This window comes from Anoplopoma fimbria, chromosome 11 (assembly GCF_027596085.1).
Source record: "Anoplopoma fimbria isolate UVic2021 breed Golden Eagle Sablefish chromosome 11, Afim_UVic_2022, whole genome shotgun sequence".
NCBI classification, from domain to species: domain Eukaryota; kingdom Metazoa; phylum Chordata; class Actinopteri; order Perciformes; family Anoplopomatidae; genus Anoplopoma; species Anoplopoma fimbria.
In genome coordinates this window covers 20,603,818-20,620,192 of record NC_072459.1, presented here as the reverse complement: position 1 = coordinate 20,620,192, position 16,375 = coordinate 20,603,818, and the positions used below count along the sequence as shown (strand labels likewise).

At 42.3% G+C, this 16,375-nt stretch overlaps 1 protein-coding gene across 3 annotated transcripts in view; it reads right to left on the bottom strand.

Moving 5' to 3' along the window:
• nfixb (nuclear factor I/Xb) overlaps positions 1–6,374 on the bottom strand; it is a 141,014-nt gene extending 134,640 nt beyond the window's left edge. For all 3 annotated transcript variants that reach the window (XM_054606848.1, XM_054606852.1, XM_054606853.1), the window contains exon 1: positions 6,284–6,374. In XM_054606848.1, coding sequence (XP_054462823.1) covers positions 6,284–6,286 — 3 coding nt within the window. In that variant the 5' untranslated portion in view covers positions 6,287–6,374. The remainder of the gene's footprint in view (positions 1–6,283) is intronic.
• Between the last annotated feature and the right edge of the window lie 10,001 nt (positions 6,375–16,375).

Sequence of the window (16,375 nt, the reverse complement as noted above, 5' to 3'; positions counted from 1 at the left end):
AATGACAATTCAATAAATGTATGTATTTTTTGGTTTCGTTTTAAGAAAGCAGTGTTTAAGTCATGCCTGATGTTGCCTCGCACAAAGAATTATCCCCGTAATACTCAAAGCCCAGGTATTGTCATCCGGAGCTAAATCGTAGGATCGGTGTAACCCTACATTGAAGTAAATGTAAATGCAATTGTTTTCAATCAAACAACTATGTGGGCAGAACTACGTAATCTCATACAACTGTTCCAAACCAGCCAGGAAGCCGCCATTAGCCAGTTAGCAAACTAAGCTACTGAGCAATAAAGAAGCAATAGAATTTGTCAAAAACAAATATTCAAGACACTCGTGGATGGAGTCAAGACGAGTCCAAGTGCCTGCTTTAATTTGGTCCAACAAAAGTATAGAGGCAAATTTTGGCAATTAATTTCGCCAATTCATTTTTTTTAGACCCGAAAGCTTTATAGTGTTTTTATTTTCTGTTGTTTGAATTGTCTGGCCCAAAACTTAACTGTTTTAGTTCATTCTAATGGCTCGCATCAAGTTTTTAGACCGTATCGGGCAGCTGTTTCTAGCAAAATAGCTCTAAAACCCTCCTACACTATTCACACAGCTCCAAACAGTAGACAAAGTTAATAACTAGCATTCATCAGGTGCTCAGAATCATGGCTCAAATGAATGAAAATGTTGCCCCTTAGCTGCTGGATGTGTAAATAGAAACTGACACGTTCACCATGTCAACTTAAAAGGTGATAATATGTTGATGTTCACAGCTTGTTTCCACTGCCTCTAAGTGGCCAAAATATGTATTTCAACGTTAAAGATGTAAAATGTTTCTAGATAACAAGGTTTTGATTTTAACTCTAATGTTTGCAATACAGAAAGTAGTACAGACCTAGGGTCAGGGGCTGTTTAGCTAGCCTCACTTAAAGACTAAAGGCAGAGGGAAAGAGCTAGCCTGGCTCTATCTAAATGTTTTAAAAGACTTGACTACCAACACCTTTAACGCGGTTTGTTAAAACCTTTACATGAATATAAATGTAAAAGGTGCCAAACCTGGCAACCTAACCATAACAGAGAGACGCCGGAGGTTTGCACCAATAGTTCAAGCACATATATGTCCCCTTAAAAACACAACAGGTCCTTTATACATTTTAGTGTTAATTAGTAAAATTTAGAAGTGTTGGCAGGCATCTTTTTTAACTTTGGACAGAGCCAGGCTAGCTGTCATGGTCTCCAGTCTTTATGCTAAGCTAGGCTAAGATCAATCAAACTGTTGTGTTAGTTTGAACGCCGCGGACCAGACAACTTCGACAACTTAAAAATTCCGAGTTACTACTGCCCATCAGAACAAACTAATCATTAACACCCAATCACACACCAATTGCACAGCCTTCGGGAGCAATTTGAGATTAAGTGTCTCTTAAGTGAAAATCATGCTGTATTGACGAAGACTTGAAACTAGAGATTGAGACCATAAACTCATGTTTATAATGTTTACTGAGGTAATAAATCAAGTGAGAAGTAGAGTCATTTCCTCATAGCCTCATCGCCTCCTGATGGTCAGGAGAGAAAATGCAAGTTGTAGACACTTCCGCAGTCACTTGTTAAAACCCAGTAGAAACACATTGTTTTAGAAACATCTCCTTTCCAACTTCTTTGTGTATCGCAACGGGCCGATGCTTTGATTGGCCTGCATTTGAGGGGCGGGACTTAGCGCCTCCTGTTCTGTCACAGGCATGCAAAGAAGCCTACTGAACACCCTATTGCTTGGGTGCAACCATGACTCTGGATCTCTGCATAACCTCAGCTGCATCTATCAGATGTCAATAAGTCAGATCTAAAGTTGGCCATCTGTCCTGGCATTGGATATATCAACCATTCTTTCCTAACCGTTCGCAGAGTCAACTCTGCGAGCTTAACAGCTTTTCCTTTTTTTCTCTTCCTCTGCAGAAACATAACCGACATCCTACAGAGTCCCCACTTCATTCAGCCCTAATTGTATCCTCATTCTTCACCTGGTAACAAGCTAACAAACCTGTGCAGATGTGGCAAGCACATCAAAGAGAGGGAGGGGACGGGAGGCGGGGGAACTTGTTTGTAGGAGAAAAAAAAAAAGGGGAGATTTACGTTGTGTGAGTCCGAGCCAGCGCCACCTCAGGGAGAAACGCTGGAAAAATGTGATATTTTACACCTGCGTCTCAGGAGGTGAGGAATGAGACAGGGAGAGCAGGGGAGGAGGTAATTAGAGGAGTGTGTGTGTGTGTGTGTGTGTGTGTGTGTGTGTGTGTGTGTGTGTGTGTGTGTGTGTGTGTGTTTATAAAGGATTTTTAGTATGTTTCTGGGGCTTGCCACTGGTTCTTTTTCAGCATTCAATTTGGTACGATGCATTCGATGCCAGATTATTAAAAATGCTGGTTACGAATGCTAAAAAAATAAATTAAAAAACAATGTTGAAAATTTAAACAAATATGCTAATATTGTTACAGTGATAAATAGCTGGCAAGCTCTGTTTAATGAATTATGCTATTGGCTCTAATTCCTCATTAAGGCCCTAAAGACGAGAGCGAAGAGAGAAAATACATGTATTGTTTTTTTTTTCCAAATTAAACTCAGAAGGCAGAAGATACCAACACCTTCCCAAATTAAGTAGATTCAAATTACTCGGTTACACAGCTGGTGTGCAGTCTGGGGTGTCTTGTGAAACCAATTAATGTGAGGGTTAAGTCTTGATAAAGTAATGGAGGGCAGAGTTAGAAATGAGATGGAAGAGTTAGGGGCTGTAATGTGATCAGCCTGAGCTTGATGAGACGCTGAAAAGAAAATATCCATCTCAAGAAAGTCTGAGCGTTGTCGTTAAATCGAGTTCAAGAAATCCGTCTGTGTCGTTTCCAAAGCAAACGAATCTGATCTCGAGTCTGAAGTCACACAGTCGCTTGTTTTATAAGAAAACTTTACAGCTGCATTGGGAACAGGTGAGTAGACTCACTCACAGTGTTCTTTCCTTTTTCACTGTTTTACATTTTCAATACTCACTTCAGGCCCCCCCAGATTACCATTCATCTTTTCAAGAGTCAATGCTCCATTAGAAGAGGTATCACTTTGTGTTCCCGAGAGAGCGTGTTTTAATTTTAATTATTTTACAGACGTTTCAAGGGCTGACATGGAATATTGGATAAACAACAAACAAGAGGAGTGTTAAGCTGCATATCAGCTTTTATGTTGCTCTTTTTGTTAGCCTGTACCTTGTAAATAAGGAACCATGTGTAGCATTCACTTGGGGTCTATTGGCAGAAATGTCATATAGTAAAAATAAGTATGTTTTAATTAGTGTATGATCACCTGAAAATAAGAATTGTTGTGTTTGCATTTGCTTAGAATGAGCCCTTCATGTCCATAAAGCGAGCAGGTCCTCTTCACGGAGGCCGCCATGCTGCAGCACCATTTTTCTACAGTAGTCCAGAACGGACATACCAAACACTGGTCGGCCTTTGGCTTAGTGTTAGTAACGTGAAGTAATGTGACGTTGATGTACCTTGTTTATAGCACTAGATAGCTTTTTACTTACACTGATTGCATTCACGCTTCAAAAAAAAAATCATAAAAGTGTTGCTCATTTGTGAAGATCATCCTGCTGAACAAAATGTGTTCGCCACAGAGCTCATTATCTTGGCCTACAAAATGACGTCATCCCTGCAGCACTCTAAAGTGTCCCTCCAAGGCCTGAGGAAATGACCCTGATTATGTCATGGTGATGTCATCTTGAATTGAAACTTGGCATCAAATGTTTGACAGTAAGCCTGTTACAAACTCGGGTATTGGAGTCTGAAAAATGAGGGTCCTAACAAGAAGGAAAGCTTTAATGACTTATGCTACTGAGTTGCATTATGGGAACTGTAGGATCCAGCTTTTGTGAATCTCAACTCACAAGAGGGTTAGATAGTCCGGATATCTTGACATCTGCTGCTTCGATTTGGACCGTTTTTGTTTTAATCAGTCCCTCATAAGTCCCTCGACTTTACACAAGCACAACACTAAAATCACTGGGGTGCCCCTTTAAGTCTGCTTTTTTTTAATGCCTTAACCCCAGTTTTGTGAATTTTAAAGAGAAACATGCAACCAATTTAAGCCCAAGACCCTTTGATTGTCAAAAGTGACAGTTTTTTTCTTTCTTCTTCTTATAAATAAATGTAATGCAACACCAACGTCCCATCAAAGAACGCCTCACATGATCGTACCTTGTGCTGCAACAGCTTCAACGGCTTAAAAACTCATTATCTGAGCTCACCGCCCTAAATATTGACGCCCTTTGAGTGCGCTACAGAGTTTCCCCATCTTTAAACTAAACGGCAAAAAGATCACGCGCCACATGATGCGATCGTGGCCTGATGAAGCCTTTATTTGTTTTTCCAGGGAACTGTCAAGGCCAGGGCGAAAAACATTAAAGCATAATATTCTGTATATACACCGAGGGATGACATCACGCTGGCAGCGACGGCCAAGAGGGAGATCACACGAGACTGGATCATCATGTGGTGGGCTGCACACACACACACACACACACACACACACACAGGGATACAATTACCCCAATTATTTACACAGCCCTACATGATTGCTGTATTTGTTTCTCATGCTCCTACGCTGAACATCACACATATGCTGAGCACGGCCGTTACAACCTGACTGATAATCCTCATAATGAAGGTCTAATAAATACATAAACTTTACTTGGGACCAAGCATGCGTTGTGTTTTATTTCATGACGGTCGGTCACATTTCCTTTCTGCTTCCGAACACATTCAGTGAAATCAATAACCTGCTCTGCAGCTCATTTCTGCAGTGATGTGCAGTTTATTTGTGTGTGTCATAGAATCCTGACACTGATTGACAGATGCCTCCAGTGCATTCTGACTAAACCAACACGCAACTGAGATATCTGGCACGATTTCCCAATATAGCCTTACCCTTTAAAGATAAAAAAAAATGAGGTGAGCTACTGCTATAAGTGGGAGAATAACGAGTCGAGATAATCCCATGTGAGGCCTGTCCTGAATTCTGTATCATTTTTCTTTTTTTTTTACCGATGAGCTTCTTGGGCAGCCGCCATGTCAGCGAGGATGCTCGTAAACAAATAATTATTCATACTAATAATCTTCCATATTCATGTGCAAATAAGATCACCCCCTTTCCTGGTTTCTTAGCAGCTCCAAGGTTGTATGTGGGAGGTTCCCCCTAACTATTGCCTGACTTGACTCATTTCTTGCCAACAAAAAAAAAAAAAAAGAGCTGTTCCATGGGTCAAGGATGTGTGATCTACATATCATAATTCAGTATAAAACAGACTTCTTGTATCTAAATTTTGAAACCTACAAGAGCTGCATTCAAATCTGGTTTTCACAACCTCACAGGGAATGCGTTTGCCAGTTTAAACACATATGCTCTTCGGGGCAAATGGGGATAAAAAAAAAAAATATTAACATTTTTGTTCTTATGAAAAAGTACTCAGCCAATTCAAATTCTAAGAAAACCACAAACAAAATATCACACGCTGATGGACAAAGGGAAGCTGATGGTGAGCAGACCAATCACAGCAAACTTTTGCTTTGCGATGCCTCAGGACTTGCACAAATAAATCACCTGTCTGTCTGTATGAAGGAATGGGTTTTAAACCAAGTTCCATCCTCTTATGGCCGAGTTTCGAAACTATGTTCAACTTTGCCTTTTAGGTGGGCTCTCAACGTGCATGTCAACACGTATAACCTTCTTTTTCTTTTCTTTGATTGGCTGCTAACACCGTATGACACACGATAACGCGTATCATATCATGTGGCTATAAATAGTGCACATGGCAGGCCACGCAACACGGACCACCGCGGTGACGGGACTCATGTCCTCCGTGCGGATGGACACTGCTCTGGCCAGACAAACATCCTGGCATCGTGCGTTGTGCAACTATATTAAATGAAGTTGCATCATTTTCCTAACAGCAAAAACATAACGTGGAACAAAACAAACTCATAATTTAAAAAATAACAGTGACAGGAAACATATCCAGGTAGGTGGAAGGACTTGGCACACTCTTATGCTGACTGTTACGCATTAGCTATACAAGTAAACACACACACACACACACACACACACACACACACACACACACACTAGAAGTATTAGTGTGTAACTCAGACCATTAAACTTAAAAAGGTCTGTGTATCATTAAATCTACGAACAGCTAAATGAATCTGAAAAGCTGACTGCACAAATGAGCAAATGATTTGGTTTACATAGCACGTACCATTGTGGTGTGGAGGGTGAATGTGCCAAGCACCTCTCAAAGACCCATTTTTTTTTTTTCCACTCCCAAAAAGTTCGGCTTCCAAAAAAAAAAAAAAAAAAAAAAAAAAAAAAAAAAAAAAAAGTGTGGGAGAGAGAGAGAGAAAACTCGGTTTCTCGTTCTGCTGGGCCTTCTACCGGAACTGAAAACGGTGCCCGGTTTTTTTTTTTGTTTTTTTTGTTGTTGTGGTTATTTGTAGTCAGCTCCTCTCAGCCAGGGTGGAGGAGGACGGGCGGTGTAATCCAAGGCGTCCGCTCCACCGACGTCTTCATGCAAGGTGTGTTTACGGCCGCTTCCACCGCGGGATATCCCCATGAAACCCGGTCGGGCTCCTCTCTCTCTCTCTCTCTCTCTCTCTCTGTGTGTCGTAGTGTCGCCACCGACACAGTCACCGTCTGATCTCCACCCACCACCACCACCACCACCCACCCAACCCCGACAGAGGGTAGTCCGGCCGGGCACCGACAGTAAGTAGCAGCGCTCCTCCAAATCAGCTGTTGCTCCTGCAGAGGGGGACGATCGGCACCGTGCACTGGGTTATTTACCCCCCAACACCACCCACCAACACCACCAGCACCACCACCAGTGTGTGCATGCCCCGAACTCCGCTGGTACACGAGGACGTCCCTCCCTTCGGCGCTGGGGTCCTCCACTCCCCCACCCACTCCTCCACCTGTTCCTTCACAGTCCGGAGGGAGAGGAAAAAAAGTTGTGGAGCGAAACGACGTCCGCGACTACAAAACACCGCGAGTTCACGGAGCTGTTTGGCGGGACTTTGGTGCGTTCAATGCCGCCTGGGTATAGCAACAGTCTGACGTCTAAAATGTGTTTTAAAAAAATAAACAAAACGCGTGTCCCCCACGTGTTAATGAGAGACACCGAGAAAAACAAACGAGAGGAGGTGGGGGGGCTGCTCCTGCGGCCACGGCCGGAGGAAGAGGACGGATGGATGGATGGATGGATGGATGGATGGAGGGACTGGTGAATTATTAATAACCGGAGCGGTTCGCAGTCTGTCGTGTTCGGAGAGTAACCAGGGCGGCAGCTGGGGGTTTAGAGGAATTAAATACGGGCTCAGAGTAAACCGTGGACGCGGGGGATTAGGAGCTCTCACCGGGAAGAACAAAAAAATAAAAAAATAAAGTGTAAGGGCAGCTCGGGGGTCGGGAGGGTGGTGGTATGAAAACTTAATATTCATAAATATGACCCAGGGTCAGTTTGTAAAAGGTAACCTCCAAAAACAAAACAAAAAACTGATTAAATATAAGCCGATTCTTATTTCATTTTAGGTTGAAAAGAGTTGAAATATCTTCTAGCAGCAACTGATTTAAATGTGATTATTTGGACATATTATGTCACGTGAATGATCTGTCACGTGATTAGCCGTATTTTAGAGATTTGTCACACCTTTGTATTTGCAGAAGGCCTTATAGTTCACAATCACATCCACAGTCCGAGCTGTTAAACACATCTCTGTTTTGTTCTTTTCTGATCATCCTCTTGTTTATTTTATTTTTTTATATGTATCCACCTCAAACACCAAATATTTTATTCAGAAACATTCAGATTGAAATGGCCGAGTTGCGGATAAATGACCAATGAATGACCTTTAATGTGTTAAACGAAGCTGCAGACGTCACTGCAATAAAATGAATCAAAAGGAACGATGAGCACCTGCCACCGATTCCGTCTGTGTCGGTTTAACTTGATCACTTTACAAGCAGACAAATGAAAAGCTCCTAGATTCTGACACACACACACACACACACACACACACACACACACACACACACACACACACAGAAGAAGGAGAAGCTGGATCCTTTAATTCAGTTTTATTCAGCAATAACATACAACGCAATTGATACGTTTTACATTTACTTTAGAAAAAAAAATAAACGTTATAAATAAATCATAATAAATAATTAATTGTGAATATTGGACCAGGAGAAGTTTTAGTTGCCTAATTATTTTTTCTGGCATTTCCAGATGTGTCTAAATCCGGTACATTTGACCCGAATTTGAAGTGAAACAGGTGTTAATTAATGCCTAATAAAATGAAATAAAAAGAACAGACCAGAGTTGTTACAGTCTTTTAAATGAGCACACCAGCCTCCCTTTTATATTTACAACCTTAAATACATAAAAAATGGAACACAAAATATGCGACTTTCTATATATTTTAAACGGTGTGTTTAGACCTTACATGTGTTTCTTTTTTTATTAAAACGGGCTAACCATTATTAGGCTGGGAGACAGTCGGGATAAATGTATTTATGTCAAATTTATTGGGACGTTAGATGTCCGAAATTGTAAAAAAAAAAAAAAAAAAATCATTACATTTTATTTCATTCTATTTTTTTGTCATCAGGCAACACATTTAATGCATATAAATCTGTCAGTTTTCAGTCACAGAGCAGCAGCGTTTTAAAACAAGTCTGATCAATGATTTAAGAAGTAGGCTGCAAGTGAATGTGGCCTCTTCACGTTTTTCATTTATTATTCATTTTTTTGAATGTTCACCCCGAATTCTTGTCATTTAAAAAAATATATTCTTCTATTAATATCCTCATTATGTTTGTCTAACCAACCTGCGCCATAAAACAGCCCTTTGACTTCTACACCTTGTGTATAATGCAACATGCACGTTGGTTAAAGACGTGCGTCGTGTCAGTGAGTGACTTGACCTAAAGCTTGACCTTCACACTGCCAGCTCTATATTCTGTTTTGTTTTTTTTGTACTGAACTTTCTTGAACGCAACGGCCTTTGGCGGAGACGTTTAATGCTCGGAATGTTTAAGATTCCTTTATTTAAGTGGCTGTAAAAAAATAATAATTTGGAAACGTGAATTTAATTTATGATGGACTGACCCATGGCGTCTTGAATACACCCCCAAAACCCTTTGAAACCCGTGTATGTCGCCGAGAGACACGGGGACAAGTTGAACAGTCACTGACCTCACTAGTGTCCGAATCTTCCCATACATCGTGAACGCACCACGCAGTCTAAATTCACCCCCAAAACGGCCGCAAGCAAAGTCCCTTTTCTTTGGCCCTCAGCTCCGTTTGCGTCGCCTGTATACGCCTGTAGGATTTACACACACACACACACACACACACACACACACACACACACACACACACACACACACACACACACACACACACACACACACACACACACACACACACACACACACACACACACACACACACACACACACACACACAGACAGAAACAAAAATTCCCACCAGGCCTGTGGAACCGGGCCCGACTCACGGCCATTCTCCCGTTGTTTCTTTGGGGTTTGAGTTAAGAGGTTTACCCCGGTGGTTCGACTGAGAAGAAGTTTGAACCATCACATAATAGGACCACACGGGAGGTTGGAAAAAACCTCTAAAAGGACAAAGAAATGACATAAATACATATCTACATATCTCCCTCTGTTAGAGTAGTGACAAACAAGGTTACCATACAAAGCACGCACCTGCTATTGTTTTACTATTCTAATGATTAATATAGACGATGATAAAGAGGATGAGAATGTTAAATAAGAAGTAGTGGCAGAAGTATGTTTGCTTCAGTAAAAGTAGCATCAGCTGCCATATAATAAAAATACTCCATTATAAGAAAAAAAATCCGAGGTAAATATTTTACTTCAATACACACAGCAAATTTACCTCATGTAGTATCAAAAGTAAAAGTACTAATTAGGCAACAGTATGGCCCAAATTATACTCAATATGTATTTTAAGGTAGTGCTTTTATTTGTGCAATATAACATGTAGGTGCCATAAAACATGAAAAGAAGACAGTTGGACAAGTACAAGAACTTGCTTGTTGAGCTATGGTATTAAGTGAGGCATGTTTGTAAAGGGGACAGTAATGACTAATTACAAAGACAAGATAGGGAGAATAATAAATAATGATAAGTAATAATGACGACAGTGGAGGCTTTGTTAATGGACTAAACGTCCCATCCAGGATCGCCCCGAGAACCAAAGTAGGCAGCATGCCTGATGTTGGATGTTCTTCTTTTTTTTTTGTATATAAAAAATATATATATTTTTCCATTTGTTGTAATTTTCTTTCCCTTTTTGCCAGTTTAAACTCTCTGACCAACCAGCCCAATCTCTGTCCTCCATATTTACTCGTGTCCACCTCTGGGTTAGGAAACTCACCACCACTGTACAGGCCTAGCTGACAAGTTGAAGTGCATTTTAATGCAACTTTATTTAATTTACAACGACATATATTTTGTAGGCAATCTTTTTATGTAACCGTTAGATAAATGTCCCTTTAAAAAGTAGTGAAGAAACAGTATAAATCAGCTTCAAATGAAGTACAAGTACCTCAAAATTGTACGCAAGCACATGAGTAAACGTACTTCGATTTTCTTTTCCTGCTGAAAATGAGGTCAAAGTAAGTTCCCATTGCTACAGGAGAAGTATGAGATAGAAAGATAAGGTGCACATATAGAATTAGACATTTAGGGTCGATAGTCACTTGATCACTGCACTCACAAGGAAAGAAAAATATAATGCAGAAAAATATAGAATGGGATCTACACAACAGACATAAATGTGAAGTTTCTTGTATAAATGATACGGCTCTGTTGCTATAGTTAATCCTATATTTATCACACTCTTTCTAAATCTTTTCCACGAAGCTCTGGAGAACAGGCTGGGCCTTTGATATTAAAATGCATCACTCGATACCGACGCGTCTCCTCAGATGACTTGTGATGTTGAAACGCCGTATTTCCATATCTCCCAGCGTATAGGCCGATTCATCTGAGAAAGTAGCTGGATCCCATAGGGGCCTTTGAAATACAGGTTGAGGCTTAATTAGGAGAGGTACTTAATTACCAAAACACCCTTGAGAAGGTGTGCTAGCCCTTTGTACATCAAGGTAGGAAAACACTAGTCCCTTACTTCAATTATAGAAGTGTTTACTCTTTTTTAAAATATATATAATAAATCGTATAGGTAGAAAAACAATCACTTTTTTAAGGAAAACCAATTTTAATTTTTTTATCAGGGTACAATTTTCTCACCTGCACTCGATCGCATTAGCATATAAGATAGTGAGTCTGCTAAACACAAACACACACAGCAAACACATCCACCTGCGGGCTGAGCGCTGAGATTAACAACACCCGATGGAGGAGCGTGATTGGTGGAGCCTGGGGCACTGCGAACCGCCGATTGGCTCTGCAGAAGACCTGGCTAACTGATGCTGAGCGGAGTGTATATGTGTGTGTGTGTGTGTGTTTTATTTAGTGTGTGTGCCTGGATCTCTTAGGGTATCCCACTCTCCCCTGCCCTTATCAGGCAGCTCCACGGCACCGCTAGAGGAGTGCTGCTCTCAGGAGAGCAGGGCTACCGGCACAGCGCTTATCTCCTACCGGCAAGGAGGGTTTATAGGTTTCTGATTAACTCGCTGTTTGTATGTGTTGTGTGTACGAGAAAAGAAAGAAGAGAGCCGGGGTGTGTGTGACATGTGTGTTAATGACCGATGTGTGTGTGTGTGTGTGTGTGTGTATCGTGTGGATGCAGATGTGAGGAAGGTGTTGATGAAGCACAAGGCGAAAGGCAATACACTCTGGTTCCCTCAACCAATCGTAGCCCTGCAGAGGCAACCAGGAAATGAATTACTGCTGTTGTGAGACTATTATACTGATAATTAAGAGGATCACAAGGTTAGAAAAAATGAGATAAAGTCAAATAAGCAGTGGTAGAAGAAGAAGTGTTGAGGTATTTTGCTTAAGAAAATTAGCATTAGGCTACTAACATAAGGGCCTTTGTTCCCTCAATCAATCGTAGCCCTGCAGAGGCATCCAGGAAGTGAATTATTACTACTATTATGCTGATAATTAAGAGAATGACAAGGTTGGAAAATGTAGATAAAGTCAAATAAGATGTGAAAGAAGAAGTGCTGAGGTATTTTGCTTGAGTAAAAGTAGCCTTAGGTTAATAGCATTAGCACTCTTGCTCCCTCAACCAATCACAGGCCTTCAGGGGCAACCATGAACTGAAAGAAGAGGGTCTGTCGCAAGCGAGGGGACGAGTGTTGAGCGTAACACCAAGCAGTGCCTCTTCAAAAGTTTGTGATGCATTAAAAAGCTCCAAACGTAATACAAACAACAACTCCCTCCTTTGTAAAATCTAATTGCAGCATTTGTCATCGTGATGATTGGAGCACTCACTCCTCCAGCAGAGTGGAGCCCGGTGATATGATTTGTCCTGGTTCAGGTCCAGCCGGTGCTCACAGAGAGTGTCATCGTCTGCAAAAGGGGGGGGAAATCGAGTGGGAGGCGGTAAAGGGAAGAGTATGGTTGCCCCCCCCCCCCCACACACACACATATTTTCTCCCACCCCATAGGAGAAAACATGGCTGCTATAATCTCTTTTCCTGGCTCTCCATGAAAGAGAGGAAGAGCCACCAGAGCCTCGGTCCGCTTAGATCTGCTGCCCCTCACCCTCACTGCCTATCCCCTATCTCCCCTCACCCATCTTTTCCTCTGCTTCTTTTGCTCCTGCTATTCATCCTCCGCTTTGCTTGTTCGTCCAGGATCTCCCTGTTACTTCGTCATTCATACATTTGCATTGCTCAGTGTGTGTGTGTCGCTTTTCAAACCTACAGTATGTGCCTGAACTTCTCTTTTGAGTTCCTGTCTTAAGTCATTTTTAAGCCATGCAAGATGCGTAGCTTTGGGTCGGCCAGTCGATCAGTCGTGGTCTGTCGGTCGGTGGCAATCGGTCACAGTTGGTCATTTGGTTGGTTGTCAATCAGTCATGGTGCGTCGGTTGATAATCGTGGTCTCATGGCTGTCGGTCAGTTGGTAGCTTGGTTGATTGCTGTCGATCGTTCACAGTCGGTCGGTTGGTTGTTGATCACAGTCTGTTGGTTGGTTAATTGCGGTCTGTTGGTTGGTTAATCGCAGCCTGTTGGTTGGTTAATCGCGGTCTGTTGGTTGGTTGATCGTCGTCTGTTGGTTCGTTGATCGTTGTCTGTTGGTTGGTCGCGGTCGGTCATTTGGTAGGTTGGTTGATTGCTGTCGTTCGCTCACATTCAGCCCATTTTGTTGATTGCAGTCGATTGGTAAAGGTCGGTCGGTCACATTAGTGACAGTTGGTCGCGGTCGTTCGGTCGGGGTGTTGGTCAGTCCACCACTTTGGTCCAGACTCACATACCTCTACACCCACTGGATAGATTGGCATGAAATCTGTGACATTCATTGTCCCCAGAGGATAAACTCTACTGCCTCAACCCTGTCTCCTACGAAATAACGATCCCATTCAACTTAACTGCAATCGGAATTACGTTTCGAGGGAATTACGGTACTGATTGATCCCATACTGATTTTGGTGATCCCCGACTTTTTCCTCTAGCACAACTGTGAAGTGTGGTTTTAAGTGAAATATATCGACAGATTTTGGATGGATTGCCATGAAATTTGCAACACACATTTAAACTCCTCTCAGGATGAATTATAATCATTTCAGTGATCCCCTGACTTTCCCTCTAGCGCCACCATCAGGTCAAATACCAAATACCAGCAAAAATAATGACATTCCCAAATGCTACCGTGCTAGAAGATGAGATGGGCGTCACAGAGCTGCTAGCATGGCTGCAGACTCTACGTCATCGTTCACCAGCCTCTTTCTAACGTTTTCATGAATATTTGACTGCAGATTTCAAGCAAAGCCCTCAAAGTACAAAATGTTCCCATCTTGCATCCTAAATTTCCCTGCTCCCCTTTTCCTTTACCACTTCCTCCCGTGCCCGCCTCTCATTGCGCCCCCTCTTTCACACCTCTGAGGGTGGTGGCGTAGGGGGGTATCATTTTATGGATCCCTGCCATTCAGTCTGGTCCTCCCCCCCACCCTCCGTCTGCCTCCATTTCCCATGCTCTTCCATCACGTTTCCCTGACTTTCCCTATTCTTTCTCTTCCCTCCTTCCTCCTTCCTCTCCTTCCTTCGACCTCACCCAATGCCCACCCCACCCCAACCCCCAGCCCCCCTTTTTTTGATGGGTGGAGTCCTCTGTGGTGCCATTTTCTGTTTGGTAGTACATACAAGGGAACATGAATATTCATGACTAATACACTCTGCGCTCCCCCCCCCACACACACACACCCTACCCAACTCGGTCCTGCCATCGAAGGCAACACTTGGTAGTGGCACATGGCGAGACAGCTGTTGCAAACCAAGCCAGGCATCTGTGCAGTGGGAGCACACGAGGAAAAGAGAGACAGAGGGAGGAAGCAAGCAAGAGACACTGTTGGGAACAGATAGAGAAGACGAAGATAAAGAGACGGGGATACAGATGTATGATGATACGAGATAAGGGTAAGGATGGTATGGTACGGGCAGCGGTTGGGGGGCATCTGGGTAAAGGGGAGCCAGACAGACAGAAGGAACGGGGTGGTGGTAGGGTCATCTGGGTGAAAAGGAAAGGGGGCGAGCCAGACGGAGGGGAAATGGGCACTGATGGGAGGGTCTGTCTGGGGAAGAAGAGGGAGACAGATTGAAAAAAGACGAGAGAGAGTGAGACAGAGAGCGTGGGAGGGAGGGAGGGAGGCAGAAGGGTGCATCTGGACATAAGAGACAAAAACCTGCAAAGAAACGAGAGGATGCAGTGAGGTCACACCTGACTTTTCTCTAAAGAGATTCTCCTCAAGTGGTCCCAAAATAAATCTGAGGGGTCACAAGCAGCGTCATAACCAGTAACGAAAAAACACAGAGGTCACGAGTTCAAACCTTCAAACAGGATTTCACCCACCTGACCAGCAACCAACCAAACTCAATAAAAATGTTTGGGGTATTTACAAAAAAAAACAATACGCATCCGATTTATTATTTAACTTTTGGAATTTATTTTCTATACATTTTATATTGTTCCAATTTTTGTTTCACACTAAGTAGATAAGTAGATTTATTTTTGTGCCTAAAAAAGCTACATTTAAAGCTATTTTGCCTAAAAAAATTAAATCTCCCTCTTCATCTATTTGAACCCCTTAGATTCCCAGAAATACCACCAAGGACATGACCACGCTAATGGGTGCTGTTAGCCACAGCTCTGGTCACGAGATGATTACAGGGAAGAAATAAAAAAAACATGTTCTCAGTTTTTTTTCCTTTTTTCTTCAAAAACCTGAATGCTGTCATCTAATCATGCCAGTTAAAACCCTTCAACTGAAACAATCTCAGACAATCTTAGGAAAATATCCAACAATACAACCAAAAAAAGCATTGATTCATTCATTTTGATCAGGAACAGTAACTCCAATTTTACACATAAAGATCAATTTACATATCACTTGAAAAATGACCCTGATGATGTCATAATGATGTCATCTTGGTGATCTTGGCTTGGCGGATTTTTTTTTTAACAGAAAATCTAGAGACAAAAACGAGAGGTGTATGTTTTGAAAGGAGTAAGCACTTAGGTAGTAGTGAGGGTTGAAGGAAACAAAACTACCCAGTTGCACTATGGGAACTGTAGGATCTAGTGTTTTTGATTTACTAGGGTTGCCCAATTTTAACCATTATTTTCCCTTAATTTAATGAAAGTGTAATGCTTAATTACTGCAGTATCCCTTTAAATGTGTTTACTTGTATATATTGTATATTTAGGCAACCTTAAAATGTGGATATTTTCAACTTTAAAGCCCTGTATCCTTTCCTTTAAATAAAAAAAACAATTGAAGCACTTCTATCAGGGGAAAAACTGCCCCCCAAAAAATAAATCTTAAGAATGGAATTAGTTGTTTGTTCTGAATAATCCCAAAGAAACCTGGCAGACACCCCCCGGTTTGTGTATGACGGAGCTGAGACACTTTATGTCCACAGACGGGAGGGAATGCTCCTTTACCAGCCATGCCCAGCCTGTGCCCCTCTCCCTGCCCCCTGTAGCACCCCCTCCACCCCTCCCCATCTCCTGCATGGGGCCCCAATGCTGGCTGCCATCCCTCCCTTACTCCCCCATCTCTCTCTCTCTCTCTCTCTCCACCCCCCCTTCCCTCCTCGTTCCCACCCCACGGCAG